The sequence below is a fragment of the Hermetia illucens genome, chromosome 5 (genome assembly GCF_905115235.1).
Source record: "Hermetia illucens chromosome 5, iHerIll2.2.curated.20191125, whole genome shotgun sequence".
NCBI lineage: Eukaryota > Metazoa > Arthropoda > Insecta > Diptera > Stratiomyidae > Hermetia > Hermetia illucens.
The window spans coordinates 98,560,071-98,579,247 of NC_051853.1; the positions used below are offsets into that span (position 1 = coordinate 98,560,071).

The following is a 19,177-nucleotide window of genomic DNA, read 5'->3' on the forward strand; positions in this document are numbered from 1 at the left end:
CGGTGACAACAAGGCCCCAGGGTTGGATGGCATCCCCAACCGAGCTTTGAGACTGGCAGTGAAGACTAGGCCCGACCTTTTCGCCAACACCTTCGAGGCGTGCCTAAAAGAAAGAATATTTCCTGCCCAGTGGAAAAAGCAAAAGTTGGTGTTGCTTCCGAAGTCTGGCAAGCCACCTGGAAACCCAGCGTCGTACCGTCCTATCTGCCTGTTGAATACAATGGGGAAGATGATGGAGAGAGTCATCTACAACAGACTCCTGCCCATCGTCGAAGCCAGCAATGGTTTGTCGGAACGCCAGTTTGGTTTCCGACGCGCCCACTCTACGGTGGACGCAATTGGCATGGTGGTAAAACTGGCAAAAGGTGCACTGATTTCTGGCGGCTGCTGTGCCGTGGTGGCGTTGGATGTCAAAAACGCATTCAACCCGGCCAACTGGAATAGAATTAAAAGGGCGTTGGCTGACATAGGTGTCCCCGGATACTTAGCGAATTTGGTGGAAAACTACCTCTCAGAGAGGACTCTCTGGTACGGGACGGATGAGGGCCCCAAAGAGTACATTGTCACAGCCGGGGTACCACAGGGGTCGGTACTTGGCCCCTGTTGTGGAATATCATGTAGGTTAAATATCCGCTTGGGTCGCTTATCTCCCATTTACAGTTAATTCCGAAACATTGTAAACATTATTGAGTGCACCTGCATAACGGATGCACAAACTAATAGAATCATAAACATTATTGAGTGCACCTGCATAACGGATGCACAAACCAATAGAATCATAAACATTATTAAGTGCACCTGCATAACGGATGCACAAACCAATAGAATCATAAACATTATTGAGTGCACCTGCATAACGGATGCACAAACCAATAGAATCATAAACATTATTAAGTGCACCTGCATAACGGATGCACAAACGAGCGAGCATCGTAGGTATTAAGGTAGCAGTAAGATAATAAAAGGAAGAGTCTAGTTGGAACTGTGAGAGGATGAAGATCGATAAAATATATTAAATAAATAACGAAGAGTTTAGTCGGAACTGTGAGAGGATGAAGATCGATAAAATATATTAAATAAATAACGAAGAGTCTAGTTGGAACTGTCAGAGGATGAAGATCGATAAAATATATTAAATAAATAACTAAGAGTCTAGTTGGAACTGTGAGAGGATGAAGATCGATAAAATATATTAAATAAATAACTAAGAGTCTAGTTGAAACTGTCAGAGGATGAAGATCAATAAAATATATTAAATTAATAACTTCAAGTGTTATTAATTTTAGTTGTATAATGGGGTGCTTGCTCTTCCCGCCCAGAGGGGACCGGCTTTGCTGATGACCTAGCTGTGGTTGTTGCAGCAAAACACCCAGAAGATGTGGAGGTTTACGCAAAAGAAACAGTGAGAGCGGTAAAGTCCTGGCTAGAAAAGGCCGGGCTGACCTCGGCGGACGCGAAAACGGAAGCGGTCTTAATAACGAAACGCAGGAAAAATAACACTGTAAAAGTGGAGGTCGGTGGACATACGGTCGTATAAAAGCCGGCTATCAAATACCTGGGGATAATAATTGACACCAAATTGAGTTTTAGGGAACGCCAAGAGTATGTATGCCAAAAGGCAGCCAGTGCCACCACGGCAGTTGCAAAAATGTTGGAAAATATTGGTGGGCCGAAACATTGCCGGAGGTTGGTTCTAGCCGGAGTGGTGCGCTCCATCCTGCTCTACTGGTCGCCTGTGTGGGCAGAGGCGCTTGCAAACTCTCAGAGACGGAAGCAGGTGAACTCGGGTTACCGGCGGATGGCTTTGAGGGTTTGCAGTGCTTTTAGAACCACATCAGATGAGGCAGTATTGGTGGTGGCAGGCATGATCCCAGTTGACATTCTGGCCAAAGAAATGAGTGTCCTGTACAATGCAAGACATATGGAGGGGCGTGCACAGCGTAAAAGTGCGGCAAGGTCAGAGTTGCTTGATCTCTGGCCACGCAGATGGGACGAGTCTGCGAAAGGTCGGTGGACGCACAGGCTCATTCCCAACAATAGGGTGTGGCTTGAGCGAAAACATGGGGAGGCCAACTACCACATTACCCAGTTCCTCACGGGACACGGTGGTTGCTACAGGCAGTATCTGCACCGCTTTGGGTTGGATGATTTTCCGAACTGTCCCAGATGCGATGGCATACCGGAGGATCCAGAGCATGTGATGTTTCACTGCCCACGATTTGCGATGGAGAGAAGGAGCTTAAACCAGGTGCTGGGCAGGAGCGGGACCCCGGAGAGCTTGGTTACTGAGATGCTGGAGTCCGAGGAGAAGTGGCTTGCGGTTGGCTCCGCAATCATCCAAATGCAGGAGGAGTTGCTGAAGGAACAAAGAAGGAGGAAAGCTGCAAATAGAAGAAGGATGAGTGCCTAAGAGCAAACCTACCCCGCGAAGTAATACCTCAATGGTGGTCCCGCGGGGCTGGGGCTGGAGAGACCGGGGGTGGTTTTTAGTGAGTGTGAATCCCACACGCGCCCGCTGTAGTTCCGCCGTTCGGGCGGCGGAGCTGCGGCGGACGTGTCTTTCTAAGATTTTCCACCTCCGTGTACGTACAAAAAAAAAAAAATATGTATATGCTAATAAAGCTTGCGGGTAGTAACCAATATAATAGACATGTATGTACTTGGTTACCAGCGGTCTTTAATTCACTACGTAATATATATACGTACGCTTTTGTGGACGGAGTGCAATGGAAATGCGTGAAGATTCGTTAGATCTATTTTGATACGCACATGTAGTATATATGCGTGCATAGTGATGCAATAATAGGCAGTGTTTGTTTATTTAGGCTGAAAACAATTTATTTCGGTGGTTTGTATGTACATATGTGTATCTTGACGTTTGGCAAAATATGATGAAGTATTTTGTATTCTTAGTTATGTACGAATGGAAAATCATGCATAGAGAGTTTCTCACATAAGATGAACACAAAAGTGCCCGTTGTCAAAGGGTAGTATAGGTCCCAGGGCGAAACGTGGATTGGTACCCATGATGGAGCATAAAACCTGGGAAATGCCTGCTGAACCAACACCAACAGCTCTACTACCAAACCCTATCTCCACCTCCACGTGGTGACCGCTGGGAGCTCTTTCTTAACGAAAAGCTGCAGACGGAGAAGGATGAAAGCGAGTCTCCCGCGCCTAAAAACGGGACAAATTGTACCAACTGGTCCTCCAGGTTGGGGGTTGGGTAGGGCTGACAACCCTACACGGAAAACAACTCGTTACGAAGCCACAACAGGAGCCTCGGACAGGATGGATTTTAAAACGACGGACCCGGCAACGAACACGGAATAAAGATTTGCGCATTTTCTCATGGAACGTGCGCTCCCTGTACAGAAATGAAGCTGACCAGCAGCTAGCCGATACCCTGTCCCAATATAGGGCTGATATAACAGCGTTGCAAGAGATGCGATGGACAGGGACCGGTTTCCTGGAGAAGAGCCACTACACCATATATTATAGCGGTCATCCAGTAAACCATGTGCTCGGAGTAGGTTTCTTAGTCAGCCAAAAAATTAAACCTGCTGTTATCGGCTTTGAAAACATAAGCGAACGGCTATCCACTCTGCGCTTGCGAGGCAAGTTTAGAAATATAAGCCTCATAAACGTTCACGCCCCTACAGAGGAGACTGCAGAGTCGGAAAAGGATACCTTCTACGAGGCAGTAGAACGAACCCTCGAAGCCTGTCCCAGATATGATATCAAAATCATACTTGGGGATTTTAACAGCCAAGTAGGGAAGAAGCCCATATTCAGGCGATACGTTGGCTCCCATAGCTTACACCAAAACACAAATGATAACGAACTGCGGACTATTCAATTAGCAGGGTCACACGAAATGGTTGTTGGAAGTACCTGGTTTGCGCGGAAAGCGGTCCACAAACATACGTGGGCCTCTCCAGACGGGACCACTTTCAACCAAATTGACCACGTGTTGATCGAACGCCGCCACCTCTCAGCCTTGATGAATGTCAGAACATATAGGGGGGTCAATATAGACTCGGATCACTATCTCGTTGGCATGGTGCTCCGAGCTCGAATAACAATACCACCTAGAATCCCCTCTGACAATCAGGTGAGAGTGAACACTGAAGCCATCCACAACACTACCCTCCGCGACACCTGGAAGAGGGAAATGGATGCTGCAATAACCGCAGTCAACAGAGGACCTGGAGATGAAGCATCAACTAATGATCTTCACAATCACCTGAAGAACGTTATCATGGATACGGCCACAAACATACTTGGCCCCAGCCGCAAAAGGAGTCGGAACGGCTGGTTTGACGATGAGTGTAAGCTAGCAACGGAACGGAAGAATGCCGCATACCGAGTAATTTTGCATTCTCAAAGAACGCGGGCGCGCGCAGAGACTTATAACGAACTCCGACGAGTGGAGAGGCGACTTCACAGACGGAAAAAAGAAGCCTGGGAAAACCAACAAGTCTATGAACTAGAAAAGTACAGGGAGCAACCGTACCAGGCGCGGAAGTCTTACCAAAAAGTCAGCAGGATGAAGCCTTATATAGCTCGATGCTCATCCTGCCAAGACAAAGAGGGAAATCTGATTTCCGACAGAATGGGCATATTGGAGCGATGGGTTGAGTACTTTGATGAGCTACTGACCAACCAGAACATCGGCGAGTTGGAGGTCCCGCCAACTGAAGACGACGAACAAATACTGCCACCACCAAGTTTAGGAGAAACAGTCCGTGCAATTTATCGGCTAAAAAATCATAAGTCGCCAGGAGCCGATAGAATTACAGCCGAATTGGTTAAATATGGAGGCGACCAGTTACACCAAGTGGTTCATCAACTTGCGCTCAAGGTATGGGACAGCGAATCAATGCCTGACGATTGGCAACGAGGCATTATCTGTCTCATACATAAAAAGGGAGATATCACAGAGTGCAGCAATTATAGAGGTGTCACGTTGCTGAGTACCGTCTATAAGATATTCTCCACTATCTTACTAGGCCGGATAGCCCCATACGCCCAGAACATCATTGGCCCATACCAAAGAGGCTTCACTCCAGGCAAATCAGCAACAGATCAGATTTTCTCTCTGCGGCAAGCGATGGAAAAACTGTTGGAATATGGACAACAGTTGCACCATCTGTTCATCGACTTTAAAGCCGCCTATGCTAGCATAGCCAGGGTAAAACTGTACACGGCCATGAGAGAATTCGCTAAATTAATAAGACTGACTAGGCTGACCCTGACCAATGTGCGAGGCCAGATAAAAGCAGCAGGATCACTCTCAAGACCATTCGACATGAACAACGGTCTACGACAAGGGGATGCGCTATCATACGTCCTCTTTAACCTGGCCCTCGAGAAAGTGATCCGTGATGCCGAGGTAAATGCAAGAGGTACGATCCTCTTCAAGTCCGCCCAATTACTGGCCTAAGCTGACGATATCGACATAATGGGAAGAACGACCCGAGACGTACAAACTGCCTTCATCCAGATCGAGCAGGCGGCAATCGGCGCGAGATCATGGGCTGCACATCAATGAAGGCAAGACAAAATATATGTTGGCAACGTCAGCATCGAAGACGAATCAACCAACAACATCAAACCACACTTGTCAAACACAAACACGAACAAGAATAAGGATAGGAGAATACAACTTTGAAACCGTTGACAATTTCTCCTATCTAGGGTCAAAAATCACAACCGATAACAACTACGATGATGAAATCCGCGCACGGTTGTTGTCAGCCAACAGAGCCTATTTCAGCTTACAAAGACTGTTCCGCTCAAAACGTCTCACCATAAGGTCAAAGCTCTTACTGTACAAGACTATGATCTTGCCAGTCCTCATGTATTCCTCGGAAACTTGGGTTCTTAGCAAGAAAAATTGCGAACTCTTGGCCGCGTTCGAGAGAAGAATCCTCCGAAGAATTTTTGGCCCCCTACATGAGGATGGACGATTCCGTAGCCTACACAATGACGAAATCTATGAGCGATACCATGAGCGTCCGGTTGTGGATAAAGTCCGGCTCAATAGGTTAAGGTGGGCGGGTCACTTAATCCGTATGGATGAGGATGATCCCGCCCGGAAAGTATATAAGGGCAATATCTATGGTAGAAAAAGAAGACGAGGCAGACCCTGTCTAAGATGGAACGATGGCGTAGGTCAGGACGCCACACAGCTTTTGGGGATATCGAATTGGTGGACTTCGGCGCAAAACCGGGATGTCTGGAGTTCCTTATTAAGGCAGGCCTAGACCGGATACCGGTTGTTGCGCCGTTGATGATGATGATGATGAAAAGTACCCGGCTTCCGACTTGTTTGTATCTGTTGTAGGTTAAGTTCTTTACATTTGCTAGTAATATTAAACTCGGAGTGAGAAGCATATGAGGTTGACTATTACCAGTGCAGTGCTTTCCATTAAATTATTTATTAAAATGGGTTTCTATAAAATAGAGGACAATGGAATTGGAACTATGAACATAGGGAAGTGTCATGCATTCATAGCTCCTCACATAGGGAAACACAAAACCTTTTATACCTGAAGCGTTATGCTTTCGGAGCGGAGAAAGGGCTCCGTTTTCGCCCATCGACATACGTGATATGTACTTTTCGTTTAACCTACTTATCTATACTCGCCCACACCTTAGGCAAATTGAGTAATAATAATCCCATACCCCACAAGTCCAAGATGGTACCTCTTTTCAGAACCCTCCAAGCCCCACATATTGGATAAACCCTTTGCTTCTCGAAGCAACTCTTTTTTCGTAAAGAAACGTAAAATCAGCGAGTTCACTGACCAGCCAGTGCGGCCATCAGATGAAGCCCGAAAAGATTGGGAAAAATCGCCCCAACTTTTTTTTAATTTTCTTCCAGAGTACAAAAGCAGGTGCCGCCATGGGGGGAGGAGCCCTACCCTGAGTCCCTCCATTTTGCTTCGCTTAGGCCCAGAATTTCCAGCATATATCGTTAGATTTCGCTCGAATTGGAGACAACTTTGAGTGTATCCTTAACTCACAGGGCGGATATCAACTACCATCCGATGTAATACCCGTCAGTGCATGATGGTTACGATAACTACTTCTACCAATTTAAACTGGATGATTCTGCTTTCTTTGCGGCGGTTCCGCGGGAATTCCCAGAAATTGGGGGTAGTTTTAGTCGACGAGGATCCCACACACTACTACATTGCAGCCTGGTACAGTAATGACTTTTGAAAACGTCCACCCCCAACCATAAAAAAGACAGAAAGACAGACGGACGGACTGACAGGCAATGAATTGCCTTTCATTTCTTTTACAGAAAAGCTTAAAAACTTCTGTCTATGCTTCTTGAGCAGCATTTCTGCCTATGGTGCTTTCATTTCGTTTCCAATGGAATCCCTTCTAAAACAAACAAACAATTTCAGTTCAATTAATTTGGTCAACGCTTAAAAGTATATTTGCCTTGAATTATAAAAATTTAAACGATTCATCCCCGTAACAATCCATTTTTTTTTATTCCATATACATGATAATACACTGCTGTAAATCAAGAATATTCATTTATTGTTTCATCAATTACATCTTCTAAGTTGTTCAAAGTGAATTTCATAGCTTCCATAAATCGATCAGTATACATTCCAATTAACGTTTTTCGTTTAGATTTATCTGCATCTAGAAATTGGGTGTAGTCGTTTGTTTTGGACTCTTCTCTATTGATAGATACCAAGGGTAGAACTGCGAAAAGGTTAATAATACTGAACATCTCCCGTGATCTAATTTGTCCAAATATATCTTCCAAGGAAGGTACCGACTTTACTTCTAATCTTTGGAGTTCGTTCACAAAAACTGGATAATAATCTTTTTCAATCAAATCCAGCTTTCTGCGAAGGGGATCCAATTGTGCGCTTGTGCTAAATAAATAGTTGATATCAATAGCGGGGCTGTTGACAAACGTTCCCTGATAGTCAACCTGAAAATTGTTGAAAATAATGGTTTAATCTATTGCAGAGATCAACTAGAAGTTCTAAACTTACAAAGAGTACATCAGTCGGCTCCTTTGTCTCTTCATTATATTTGAATAAGAAGTTATTTACCCATAGATCGCCATGATTCATTACTTTTGTGTCTTTTACAGGATCGGGTCTCATCATTTTCAAAGCGATATCTACGAAATTATCGTAGACTTTCATTAGTTTCGCACTAAAACGTTCATATCCTGGAATTGTGTTCACTATTTCCGCTGCCAATTTCAAATTGCCTTTGAAAAATCCCTGGACGACTGGTTCTTTCATTGATATTTCATTGATGAATCCTAAAGGAAATGCACCTTCGATCGACGGTTCCTGTTGGAAAATATGTATGTACTTAGAGTGTGTGATTATGAAATGCATTCTGGAAAATCGCCAGTTCGAGCATAAGATACATATTTTTTTCAGTCCTGTTTCAACTATTTCGAGTCACTTTGTGGAGAACTTTTTTTGCCGAACACCGCATTTAATACTGTGCAACGCAGGGAAGTGGATGGTTCAATCACGTCAGCGGCGAAGATGTAAATCTGATTGATAAGGTCGCGTAACACAGTCAATTTCCAAGATAATGGACAGTCAAGCAGCGGCATTAAACTACAGATCTTTTCAATAGTTATCCCAGAGGATGAAGATTCTTGAGGAATCGAGATTTTACTGAAATGACCGCCAACCATCCAGTTGTAACACTGGCCACGCAATCTACGTCGTTCGGCTAGTCATGGAGAAACATCGGGTTTTTTAGGTTTCTTTCGTCGATATAGATAACGCATTTGATTCTAGGCTCTGTTATACCGAAGCTAATCTCGAATTCTGAACGATCACCCATGCAATACGGTCTACGGCTGAATCTGAAGAAATAGGGCTTCTGGCACTGGGTCCTAATGACACTGGCATGATTACTCTCAATGACGCATTGAACAACTGTTCAAGAAGTAGCAGTATACCTCGGTCCTTATGATACCACATCCACCACCCAACCCACCTCATTTCTATGAGATTGACAACCGGTTACCGGATTGCTTGCTTCTACAATGGTATCGAAAACACGTGACAATTGCCTGAAAACAATGAAGGCACCTAACCACAGAAAAAGGAAAATGTATTCATCTTGCTTTTGCGTAAAAAGGACTTGTTGTAAACTATCCAAATAACAGCATATGCAAAACCAAATCAATAGAAAATAACGTGCCTTATAGGATGCATGATTTGGGGCTGTCCACTAATGAAAGCAATGATGGTGTCGGTATCAGATCGGAATGTCATCGACGCCTCCAATAAGGATTTACTACTTATTGGTTACTATTATATTTTCTGTTATTATATAAACGATCTGCGATAATGATATCGAAAGTCTCCAGAATGCTTAGTTTTTCCTACTTGAGAGGTCTGATGTTACAATCTGGACAGCCTCGAGTTAAGTGAGCTCAAACTTTGCGGTTCCCGAGAATACTCCCCCAGAAATCTTGATTGAAATAAGCTGAAATTCACTGCTTGACCAATGTTTGAAGCAACCACAAGGCGCTATTCTTACTGGGAGCAAGTTTTAGACAGAAAGGTGAGTGCGAAATTTCAAAATAGTGCAATTGGATGCGGCCCTACAGAGGCTCTGTAAAGGCGACATTACCATCGTATTGAGTGATCTAAATGCCAAGAAGAGTTCTGCTCGCTCGGACACTTGACGAGGACACGTGGTGGGAACTTTGTGGATTTCTGCTGCTTTAATTGCCTCGTTCTCGGTGGCATATTATTCTAGCCCAGAGTCTCCCAACAACAATCAGGGCGATTGCATTGTGATCAGCAGTTGAGGGAGGAATTGCTTCCTGGATAAAAAAAACAAAAGGGCCGCTGACATCCGCTTTAAAGAAATCATCACTTGATGATTGTTTGCCTTGACTTGCATGTTGTGCCTGTTCATCAGCATCATCAACCGCGCAACAACCGGTATCCGGTCTAGGCCTGCCTTAATAACTTGAACTCCAGACATCCCAGTTTTGGGCCGAGGCCCATCAATATGATATCTATAAAAGCTGTCCGGCGTCCTGACCTACGCCATCGATCCATCTCAGGCAGGGTCTGCCTCGTCTTCTTTTTCTACCATAGATATTGCCCTTATAGACTTTCTGATCTCGATCATCCTCATCCATACGGATTAAGTGACCCGGCCACCGTAACCTATTGAGCCGGATTTTATCCATAACCTGACGGTCATGGTATCGCTCATAGATTTCGTCATTGTGTAGGCTACGGAATGGTCCATCCTCATGTAGGGGGCCAAAAATTCTTCGGAGGATAACTTGACAGTTCTCCGAGCTGAGAAAGTGGAAGGTTGGTGTACTGCCCCTATTACACATTGATAGATTTATGTTAAAACCAAAATCAAAGAACGACTCGCTTTTTTCGTTGATTTTTGAGGTGTCGCAAAGCGTATGCCTTGCATTGCCGTCGTAGCCGATCAACAGGTTGGGCTTCTTTGCCGCGATGCTGGACGTCAAATGTTGCGGTTCTTCTGGTGGAGCTGATCGTTTATGAGTCATGTAAGGCGCTCCCGTTAGCTGCATCATTAGCCCGATCAGATCGCAGAAACCCAGGTCTGAACATAGAAAAGCGTCTAGGTTCTTCCTGGTGACGATACATGCTCAACGTCTGTCCGGATTAGTGTCTTTTGTACTGTGACTTCTTCCGATCCGGGACTTCAGTATTAATGCAATGTCGATGTCGAGGAAAACTGGCAGATTAACTGAGATGAACTTTGAGCGCTGCAGATTTATCTGCGCTACCCGCAGAATTATCTGTTTGTGTAGGGGGTTCGTCAGTTTCCGTTGGACCGTCGATTTTTATATTCTCCAACAGCTAGTTGGTGGCGTCGATTGGATCCGTTTATATGGAGCAAAATAGGTTAACTGTTCCCCTGGAATTCCTCGTTTTTGTTAACCATCCAATTGCCAACGGGAATCATGAAGCTTTTAAGGCGCAAAGATTGGACGAGTTGTCCTTGGTCACGCGGATACTCGACAACCAGTTGCTTTCAACCGGTCACCTGGGGATCTCTCAGCCCTCGCTGACCTTAGCGACGTACGAACGGAGTAAATATTTGGAAAATTAGTCTTCGCATGTTATAACGTGGAACCAGAGGACCAACTGGCATCGAAACAGGGAATGTTGTTCACCGTGCCTTTTAATAGGTGACCATTACCGACAGCCTGGACTCAACGCTGGTCTCCACATCCCGCGCTTGTTTGCCGCCAGCAGAATTAGCATCCGTTAACGGTTGTTGCTGTTTAGGTTTTTCCAGATTTCGGTTGACGTCCGAGCTTTTGCATACTTTGCTCCGTTTGATTTTGTCTTGCGATCGATTGCGTTTGAAGGTGGTGAGCTTTACCGACTCTCAGGCATTTGGTGTTATAGGTATTACTCAACAATCCCGTGGTATTTAGCGTCAGCCGTTGGTTTCTCATTCATGATGACTAGCAAGTGCAAGGTGTATTTTTCCACGGTTCTCAAGCGTACAAAATGTGATGAAGGTACCTCTCATACAGTTATTCTCTGGGCATTGATATAAACTCTTACGGGAACTTGGAGTCCAATGCGGGGTCCTTCAGGGTAACATCTTGCTGAAGATATATTTTCTTCTTGTTGTCGATGGTATTCCCTACGTTGGTTTTTTAGGAGGACGTAGAGGGGTTCCGTGGATAATTATTCGGTTCATCAAATACACTTATTTCATTTCAAGGACTTTGGCGAAATGGCTCGGGATTTAGAAAAAGAGGCAAGTATAGTCGACCTGAAGATAAACACCAACAAAGCAAGGTTTTCAGAGATAGTATGGTCGCGTTGATGTTGAGGGTGGATGTGGCAGTGAATAGGTTACACATTGCGAAAGTATGATAACTCCATTTCGGATTACGTCATGCAATGGATACAATTCCAAGATGATCGACGGGTAAGTCGCTCCAAAAGCACGTGCCGCACAATAGTAGAGGAAGAGTTCAAGTTTCTCGGCAAGGCCTGAAAGGAACACATTTCCAGTAAATCGATAACAATGGCACATAGGTGTGGTTAATGCCCCAATACACGGGAGCTCTTAATATAGACTGGGCACTAAATGTGTCTCTACAAGACACTGATTTTGTCAGTTCTCATGTACTCTACGGAGGCTTGGGTTGTTAGCAAGAAAACTTGCGAAATCTATTCTTTGAACGAAATATACTCCGAAGAATTTTTGGTCTCCTATTAGAGGATCGACGATTCCGTAGCCTATAGAAGTATAACGACGAAATTTATGACGGATACAATGACCGTCTGGTACTGAATAAAATAAGATTCAATAGGTTGCGGTGAGTGGGTTACTTGATCCGTATGGGAAAGGTTGATCCAGCTCGGAGAGTTTTAGGCAATCTCTATGGTAGAAAAAGAAGACGCCTGCCACGCCTCACATGGAGCAATGACTTAGGCCAGGACTGCAGATAGTTTTTAAGGATATCGAATTGGGATGTTTAGACTTCCAGTTCCGGTTGTTGCGCCGTTGATGATGATGATAATGGGTATCATCGATGCAAAAATGACAAAGAACTGTTCTGAATTTCCACACTGCCTGGGAAATGGGTGCTCAAGTATTTTGTATGCTTACATAATTTTTGGTCACAGGGTCTGGTGGTCTTATCGAATCTAATCAAATTTAATCATGATGACATATAAAGTGAAACCGACCATGGAGGCGGGATTAATTGCTGGAAAATGATAAGGTACTTTTGCGACAGTACTAATGCACTGGTAAACGTCTCTGTTAAGCCAAATATTTCGCCCCAATGCTCTCATTTTATAATTTTAATTGGAATTAATTTGTATCGTGATTTGACGTCGGATACCAGTCGACTCAGCTGTGAATGAGTACCTGAGTCAAATCAGGGTAATAATCTCGGGCGAGCGCAATGCTGACCACATTGCCTCCTACAGTCTACTGTAGTGTACCGTTACGGTCTTGAATGAAGTGCTCTAACACACTTCAAGGCCCTGATCCAATATGGATTGTTGTGTTCAGATGAGTAGAAGGTGTTAGTTAAAAACATCAAATTCTTAACTGCGGGGGAGACCCAAATGTTACAGTGTAATTGTGAGTAAGTACTTACTTCTTCAAGTAATTTTATCGACGCTGCATGGAATTTAGCGATCTTATTCAACACTACTTTCAAATGGTCTGCATCTAGTCCGCTTACTCGGTCGGCGCAAGTGTATCCTAATGCTTTCAAGTCCTCGAAAATAAAGTTCTGATTTGGTTCGGTAAAGATGTCATAGCACCTGCATTACATCACAAGTTAAACATATTCTTGTAAACTACCATAGAACTCACTTCGGGGCCACGATTGTTCCTCCTAAAAATTTGCTCAATTTTGGTAGCAGGTCTCGGTAAACATTTATTTCTCTCTCTATGATATCACTCTGACTAAAGTCATCGCTAAGGTGGATAACAATCATACTTTTAGCAAGAAAATGGATTGTCTTGTCCTCAGTGTGCGGTTGGTTATATATGACTTTGCAGCGATATATTTTGCTTGTGTAGTTGTCACCGGGGCTGCTCCCGGGAGTTATTTCGAAGTGGACGATTCGAATATTATCCACATTGAGGTCTTTTTCAATGCACTTCCGGAACACCTCCCTGGTTAAGTGGTCCGGGACAACAAAATCGGCTTCAGCTTCAGAACCCATCACTTTAACTGGAACGAAAGATTGAATTGAATAAAATTGATAGCTCGCAATCTATTGCTGCTTCAACAAAGAGAGTTGGGACCTGTCTTTAAGCGGGTTGAAAAGTTACTGCAATAATACAGAATAAAACATTGTGCCAACGTTGCGAAAAGTTGCAAAATCTTATCAGTCTTGATAGTGCTGATTACAAATGCGCCAATACAATGCGGCGAGTTAAAGTAGTCAATGGAGTGAATCACACGCTTGGGCTGCTATATCGGCTGTCCGTCGTAATTAATCATTTCAAGCACATTCGTCACTATAAAGACTCATCATTCTATGATTGCAATTGCAGAAGCGATAAATCCATTCGTTATTGGCTTCTTATCTTAATAGCATAACTATGCAGGTTACGTATCAGGTTCCCTATCCTAACGTTTCTACTTTCAACAATCCATAGTGAGACCCACTTATTCAAAACATTCCCACATTAACTATCTATTGCTTGTTGATAATTCTTAGTAATTGCACCAGACGTTGTTTTGTCAGGTGCATCAAGAACATCTTCGGTCCATGGGAAAGACCCAAGACCAAAGCACTATCTGCAGTACAACATTCATAATAATAACACCATAAACAATAAACAATTGGAAGTAATAAAATTAAGTTAGTTCTAATTCTAGCTCTATGTCCTCTACCATAAGTTCTAAGATTGGTTCACTTGTCAAGCTTTTATTAAAGTAAAATATATTTTTTTATGATTTAATTTATCTATTATTTATCTGGCGCAGTCGGTAGGATCCTTGCTAAACGGGCAGGATCCATTGAGAACGAACGTAGTGAGTACACGAAAAACGGAAAACGCGAACACGTAATTAATTAATTCAAATACTCCGAGAGGCAAAACTAAGTCTTAATTCCTGCCTCAAATGAAGCCCTGAGGCTGGGGTCGAATCTCGGAAATAGAAAAATAATATTGTGAAAACAGTGTGAGTGCATTTCTCAGCGAAAGAAAAACACCTTTCTCACTAAAAATCAGTGAATAGTGTTTTCCACCCCACCCAAGTAAAACCCATCTGAAAAAGGAGAAAATATAATATTACAAACCAGTGAAAATTTTATTTGCAAAATAGGCAAAAAATTCAATTTACCAAAAGCAAGTGAACAGTGCATTAGTGTAGTGCAATCGCGCACCGAAAAATTTCAAAATTTGGGCCCATTAGCACGCTAGCACCATACCGATCTTTTAATGCAGATTACATTACATTTCCAAACTTCCTCGTAAGGATAGAATTCCATTTTATTGGGAAAACATCATCAGCAACATCGAAATGAAAGCAGCGTTGATGCAACAATTAGTTGCAGCCCTACAGAACTTGGCAAACCTACAGGAACAACAACAACCTCAACTGAGTTGGGCCAGCCAAGCCGCCAAGGACATATCATATATTCAGGAGTTTAAAGGAGAGCGTCAACGATTAACAAAATTCATCAACGTCGTCGATAATCATCTAAACTCCACGAATCCAGAATATCGCAGCGAATTATGGACTCATATTTATAATATCAAAATCACCGGAAAATCAAAGGAACTTTTTCTTCACAATGATCCAAGGACCTGGGAAGCAGCTAGAAGCCTGTTAAAACAACATTTTCGACCATCTTGCAGCCACAAGGAAATTTCAATGAGAATTAGCATTCTAAAAGTAAGTTCAATTGCTGATTTAAATTTTAAGATAGGAAAACTCATTCAAGAAATTAATTGTTTTGTCATATACGAAAACGATATTATAAATACAAAAAATACCTTTTATATTATACTTGTGAATAAAATAAAAGAAGTTGTATCAGGAAATTTGTCACGCGAAATAAAGGACATGTTTGATTTGAACCAAATAAAAGAAATTTTAAACTCCTGTGTAGGTTTTGATCAAAATAACATAGAGAAAGAATTTTGGGTACCAGACGAACGACATACACAACAAGATAGACAAAACCATAAAAAATCTTTAAACTCTAACAATGCTCGAAATTCTAATTATCGATCCTAATAAGTCGCATGATTCTCATAATACTTCTCAATCTCATGGTCACAGTTCTAACCATGATCAACAAAGATCTCATAATGAAAACTCATTTAATAAATACAATAATTATAATTACCGCAATCGGAATTTGGGTGTCCAAGGACAAAATCAAAATAGTTCCCGAAATAATAACTTTTCTCGAAATGAATGGTCTAATTTACGACCATCGTTCAATTCTTCTGGCCAAACCAGAAATCCTGATCAGCAACCTGATGCAATGGATGTTGATCAAATCACACACGAAAATCACACGGAAGAAGTTAGAAACGACGTTTTTTCTAAACTAGGCCTCGGAAGAAAAATCCTTGTTGACCTCACAATTGACGATGTTAAATATAAAGGATTAATAGATACAGGGTCAACAATGAGTATCATTAACTCTAATAGGGTGGACTGTAATAAATTTAAAGTTTGGGAAAAAACCAAAATGAAACTCCAAACAATTAATAAAATATCAACAGAAGTGGTAGAAAGAATTATCACAAGTATACCACGAGAATTCAGGGATGAGTCTCACGGTGCTATCGAATGGTATAAACGCGGGTTAACTGATAAACCATACGATTTACTAATTGGCATGGACATATTAGTTAAAATTGTAAAAACCATCGATTTCAGCAAAAAATGCATTGTCCTTAATAACGGAACTGAAATCCCAATGTACTCCACTGAGAACAAAACAACTCTTGATTGTTTTGACCTCAACTCAGATTCAGGAACAATGGATTTGAGCTATTTAAATGTACAAGAAAGAAAGGAAATTGAAACTCTGTTAAGGAAATTTAACAATTTAATGTATATAGATGGTGATCAACTAACCAATACAGATATGATCACACACGAGATAAGAACAACTACAGACGAACCCATTAACGCGAGACTATATCGATTTCCGCAAAGCACGAAGAAGAAGTACGGAGACAAGTAGAGGAAATGGAGCGACAGGGTATAATTAGGAAATCTAATAGTAGATATGCCTCTCCAATTGTCGTTGTAGCAAAGAAACTCGACAATTCGGGACGACAAAAATTTCGCCTATTCGTTGACTACAGGAAGCTCAACGAGATAACAGTAGACGATAAATATCCCCTATCGAACATTGACAGTATCCTGGATAAGCTCGGAAGAGTCCAGTACTTTACTTCAATTGATTTGGCTAAGGGATATCATCAAATCAAAATGAATCCAAATGATATACCCAAAATAGCTTTTGTTACGCCCTGCGGTCTATACGAATACCTCAGGATGCCCTTTGGTTTAAAAAACGCACCAGCCACTTTCCAAAGGCTGATGAATAATATTCTCCGTGATTATATCAATAAAATATGTGTCGTCTATTTAGATGACATACTCGTCTTCTCAACTAGCCTTCAGGAGCATATTCAATCCCTTACCTTAATTTTCAAAAAACTTTCTCAACATAATCTAAAATTGCAGGTTGATAAATGTTCCTTTCTGAAGAGAAATACAGAATTTTTGGGCCATGTCCTAACATCCGAAGGTATGAAGCCAAACCCTAGAAAAATCGAGAGTATTCAAAATTATCCCCTTCCCAAAACCGAAAAACAATTAAACAGTTTTTTGGTTGCTACCGGTTATTACCGCAAGTTTGTAAAAGATTATGCCAAGATAGCCAGTCCAATGATAAAATATCTAAAAAAGGAAAAAAGATTAATGAAAACGACCTGGAATACATCGAGGCGTTTGAAACTCTGTAACGTGAATAAGGAGAATGAAAATCATTCCGTACATGTTCTGTCTGACAATGCCACCATACATTCTCAGGAAGAATAACAGTTAGATCATATTCCCATAAAGGAAACAATAGTTAATAGATATAAAACTCAATTGATACTGAGCTACGATGTTGATCGTGAAATAGAAACCCTGCATGGTAGAAGAATAATTTACGTAGATATGTCGAGAAACAGAAAGTATTTGATAGGTCTCTTTAGGAGATTTGTCACACCAGGTGTCATCGGAATTTACACATTTCCTATCACCAGTTCAATATAATACAACAGTTTTTAATAGAACTCTTTGGAAATCAGAAAGAAAGAAATTTCATAAAAGCAACCCATTGTGCAAAAGAAAATAAAAGTTTAGAAGAACTCCACAAGCAAATATCGCTCTACCATATCCAGAAAGCCTTCATAGCGGTATAGTCGAAACCTACCACAACCTGAAAAACAAAGTATATTACCCTAAGTTAGCGAAGGAAATAGCTAAAATAATAAATAATTGCAAAACTTGCCTCGAAACCAAGTACGAGCGCAGACCAATAAAAATTAAATATAAAATTTGTGCAACACCCACAGAACCAAGTCAAATACTTCACATGGATGTTTACTTCTTCTCTAAACAACCATTTCTGACCTTGATAGATAAATTATCGAAAAAGGCATATGTATATCATTTACCCAATCGTAACTGGACAAAAAAGGTTGAAGCTCTAGAGGAACACTTTTCTAAATTCGGAAAACCTCAAAAGCTGGTCGCTGAAAATGAATTCAAAGCAGAAAACTTCAAAGAATTTCTTAGAGAACAAAATGTTGATCTTCATTTAACTAAACCCAACACACACACCGGTAATAATGATATAAATAGATTTCATTCCACTATTCAGGAAAAATTTGTAGCTATGAGAAAATTGGATTTGACAATAGTTCAAAAACTACACAGACCTGTCCAAAACTATAACAATAGGTTCCATTCAACTATAAAAATGACACCAGAAGAGGCAATGCTAACCGACCCGGTAAAATTAAGGGAAAGAATACTAGCATTTAAGGAAAAGATTATTGCGAAACTTAATGAAAGTAGGGAAGAATATAAAGAAATTCGAAATACCATTCCTGTAAAAAATCATAAACGTAATCACTACAAAAATGAACCCCGATATAGGCTTAAGGAAATGCAAGGCGAACACCCAAGTAACATTAAACGTCCACGAAAATTTTCAGATGATGATATCAGTATTTCCCATACTGACCCTGCTGGCACTTCCACAAACTCAAGCATCGTTAACAGTGAATCCAATCATAACCACTAATGGTTTTACTACAATAAATATGGGACAAACCGAATTATTTTACAACAAACAAAATTAAATCAAATCTTGAAATTAAAGACCTTTGAGGACAAATTAAATCAAATAATTGATAACATAGCGCTAATAAAACACGGTTTAATACATCCTAGTATGTTGACGGCAACGGAACTGAAAGAGACTCGACTAGATTTTTACGGACTCAAATATATTAAAGTAGGACTCCTAAAATACGACAAGGATACCCTGATTCTAGTCATTAAAGTACCAAATTCTTATTAGTTGATTGATTATAAATTTATTACTGCAATACCTACCGCAGAGAATCTAGAAAT

At 41.7% G+C, this 19,177-nt stretch overlaps 2 protein-coding genes across 2 annotated transcripts; one reads left to right on the plus strand and one right to left on the minus strand.

Moving 5' to 3' along the window:
* Positions 1-7,539: 7,539 nt before the first annotated feature.
* LOC119658255 lies at positions 7,540-13,841 on the minus strand. Its single transcript, XM_038065540.1, has 4 exons — positions 13,372-13,841; positions 13,151-13,319; positions 8,031-8,339; positions 7,540-7,966 (listed from the first exon to the last, which is right to left on the minus strand). Exons 1-4 carry the CDS (start codon positions 13,725-13,727, stop codon positions 7,544-7,546), a joined length of 1,257 nt encoding a protein of 418 aa, XP_037921468.1. The 5' UTR covers positions 13,728-13,841; the 3' UTR covers positions 7,540-7,543.
* Positions 13,842-16,726: 2,885 nt separating this feature from the next.
* LOC119658174 lies at positions 16,727-18,845 on the plus strand. Its single transcript, XM_038065441.1, has 2 exons — positions 16,727-17,294; positions 18,112-18,845. Exons 1-2 carry the CDS (start codon positions 16,727-16,729, stop codon positions 18,843-18,845), a joined length of 1,302 nt encoding a protein of 433 aa, XP_037921369.1.
* Positions 18,846-19,177: the final 332 nt, after the last annotated feature.

Excerpts from the sequence above, each read along its gene's own strand:
- LOC119658255 (XM_038065540.1), bottom strand. The coding sequence starts at position 13,727 with ATGGGTTCTGAAGCTGAAGCCGATTTTGTTGTCCCGGACCACTTAACC. Across the intron at positions 13,320-13,371 it reads GGAACAATCGTGGCCCCGAA|GTGCTATGACATCTTTACCG; the intron begins GTGAGTTCTATG and ends GATGTAATGCAG. Across the intron at positions 7,967-8,030 it reads AGCCGACTGATGTACTCTTT|GTTGACTATCAGGGAACGTT; the intron begins GTAAGTTTAGAA and ends AACAATTTTCAG.
- LOC119658174 (XM_038065441.1), top strand. The coding sequence starts at position 16,727 with ATGGAGCGACAGGGTATAATTAGGAAATCTAATAGTAGATATGCCTCT. Across the intron at positions 17,295-18,111 it reads CCATGTCCTAACATCCGAAG|AACCAAGTCAAATACTTCAC; the intron begins GTATGAAGCCAA and ends CAACACCCACAG.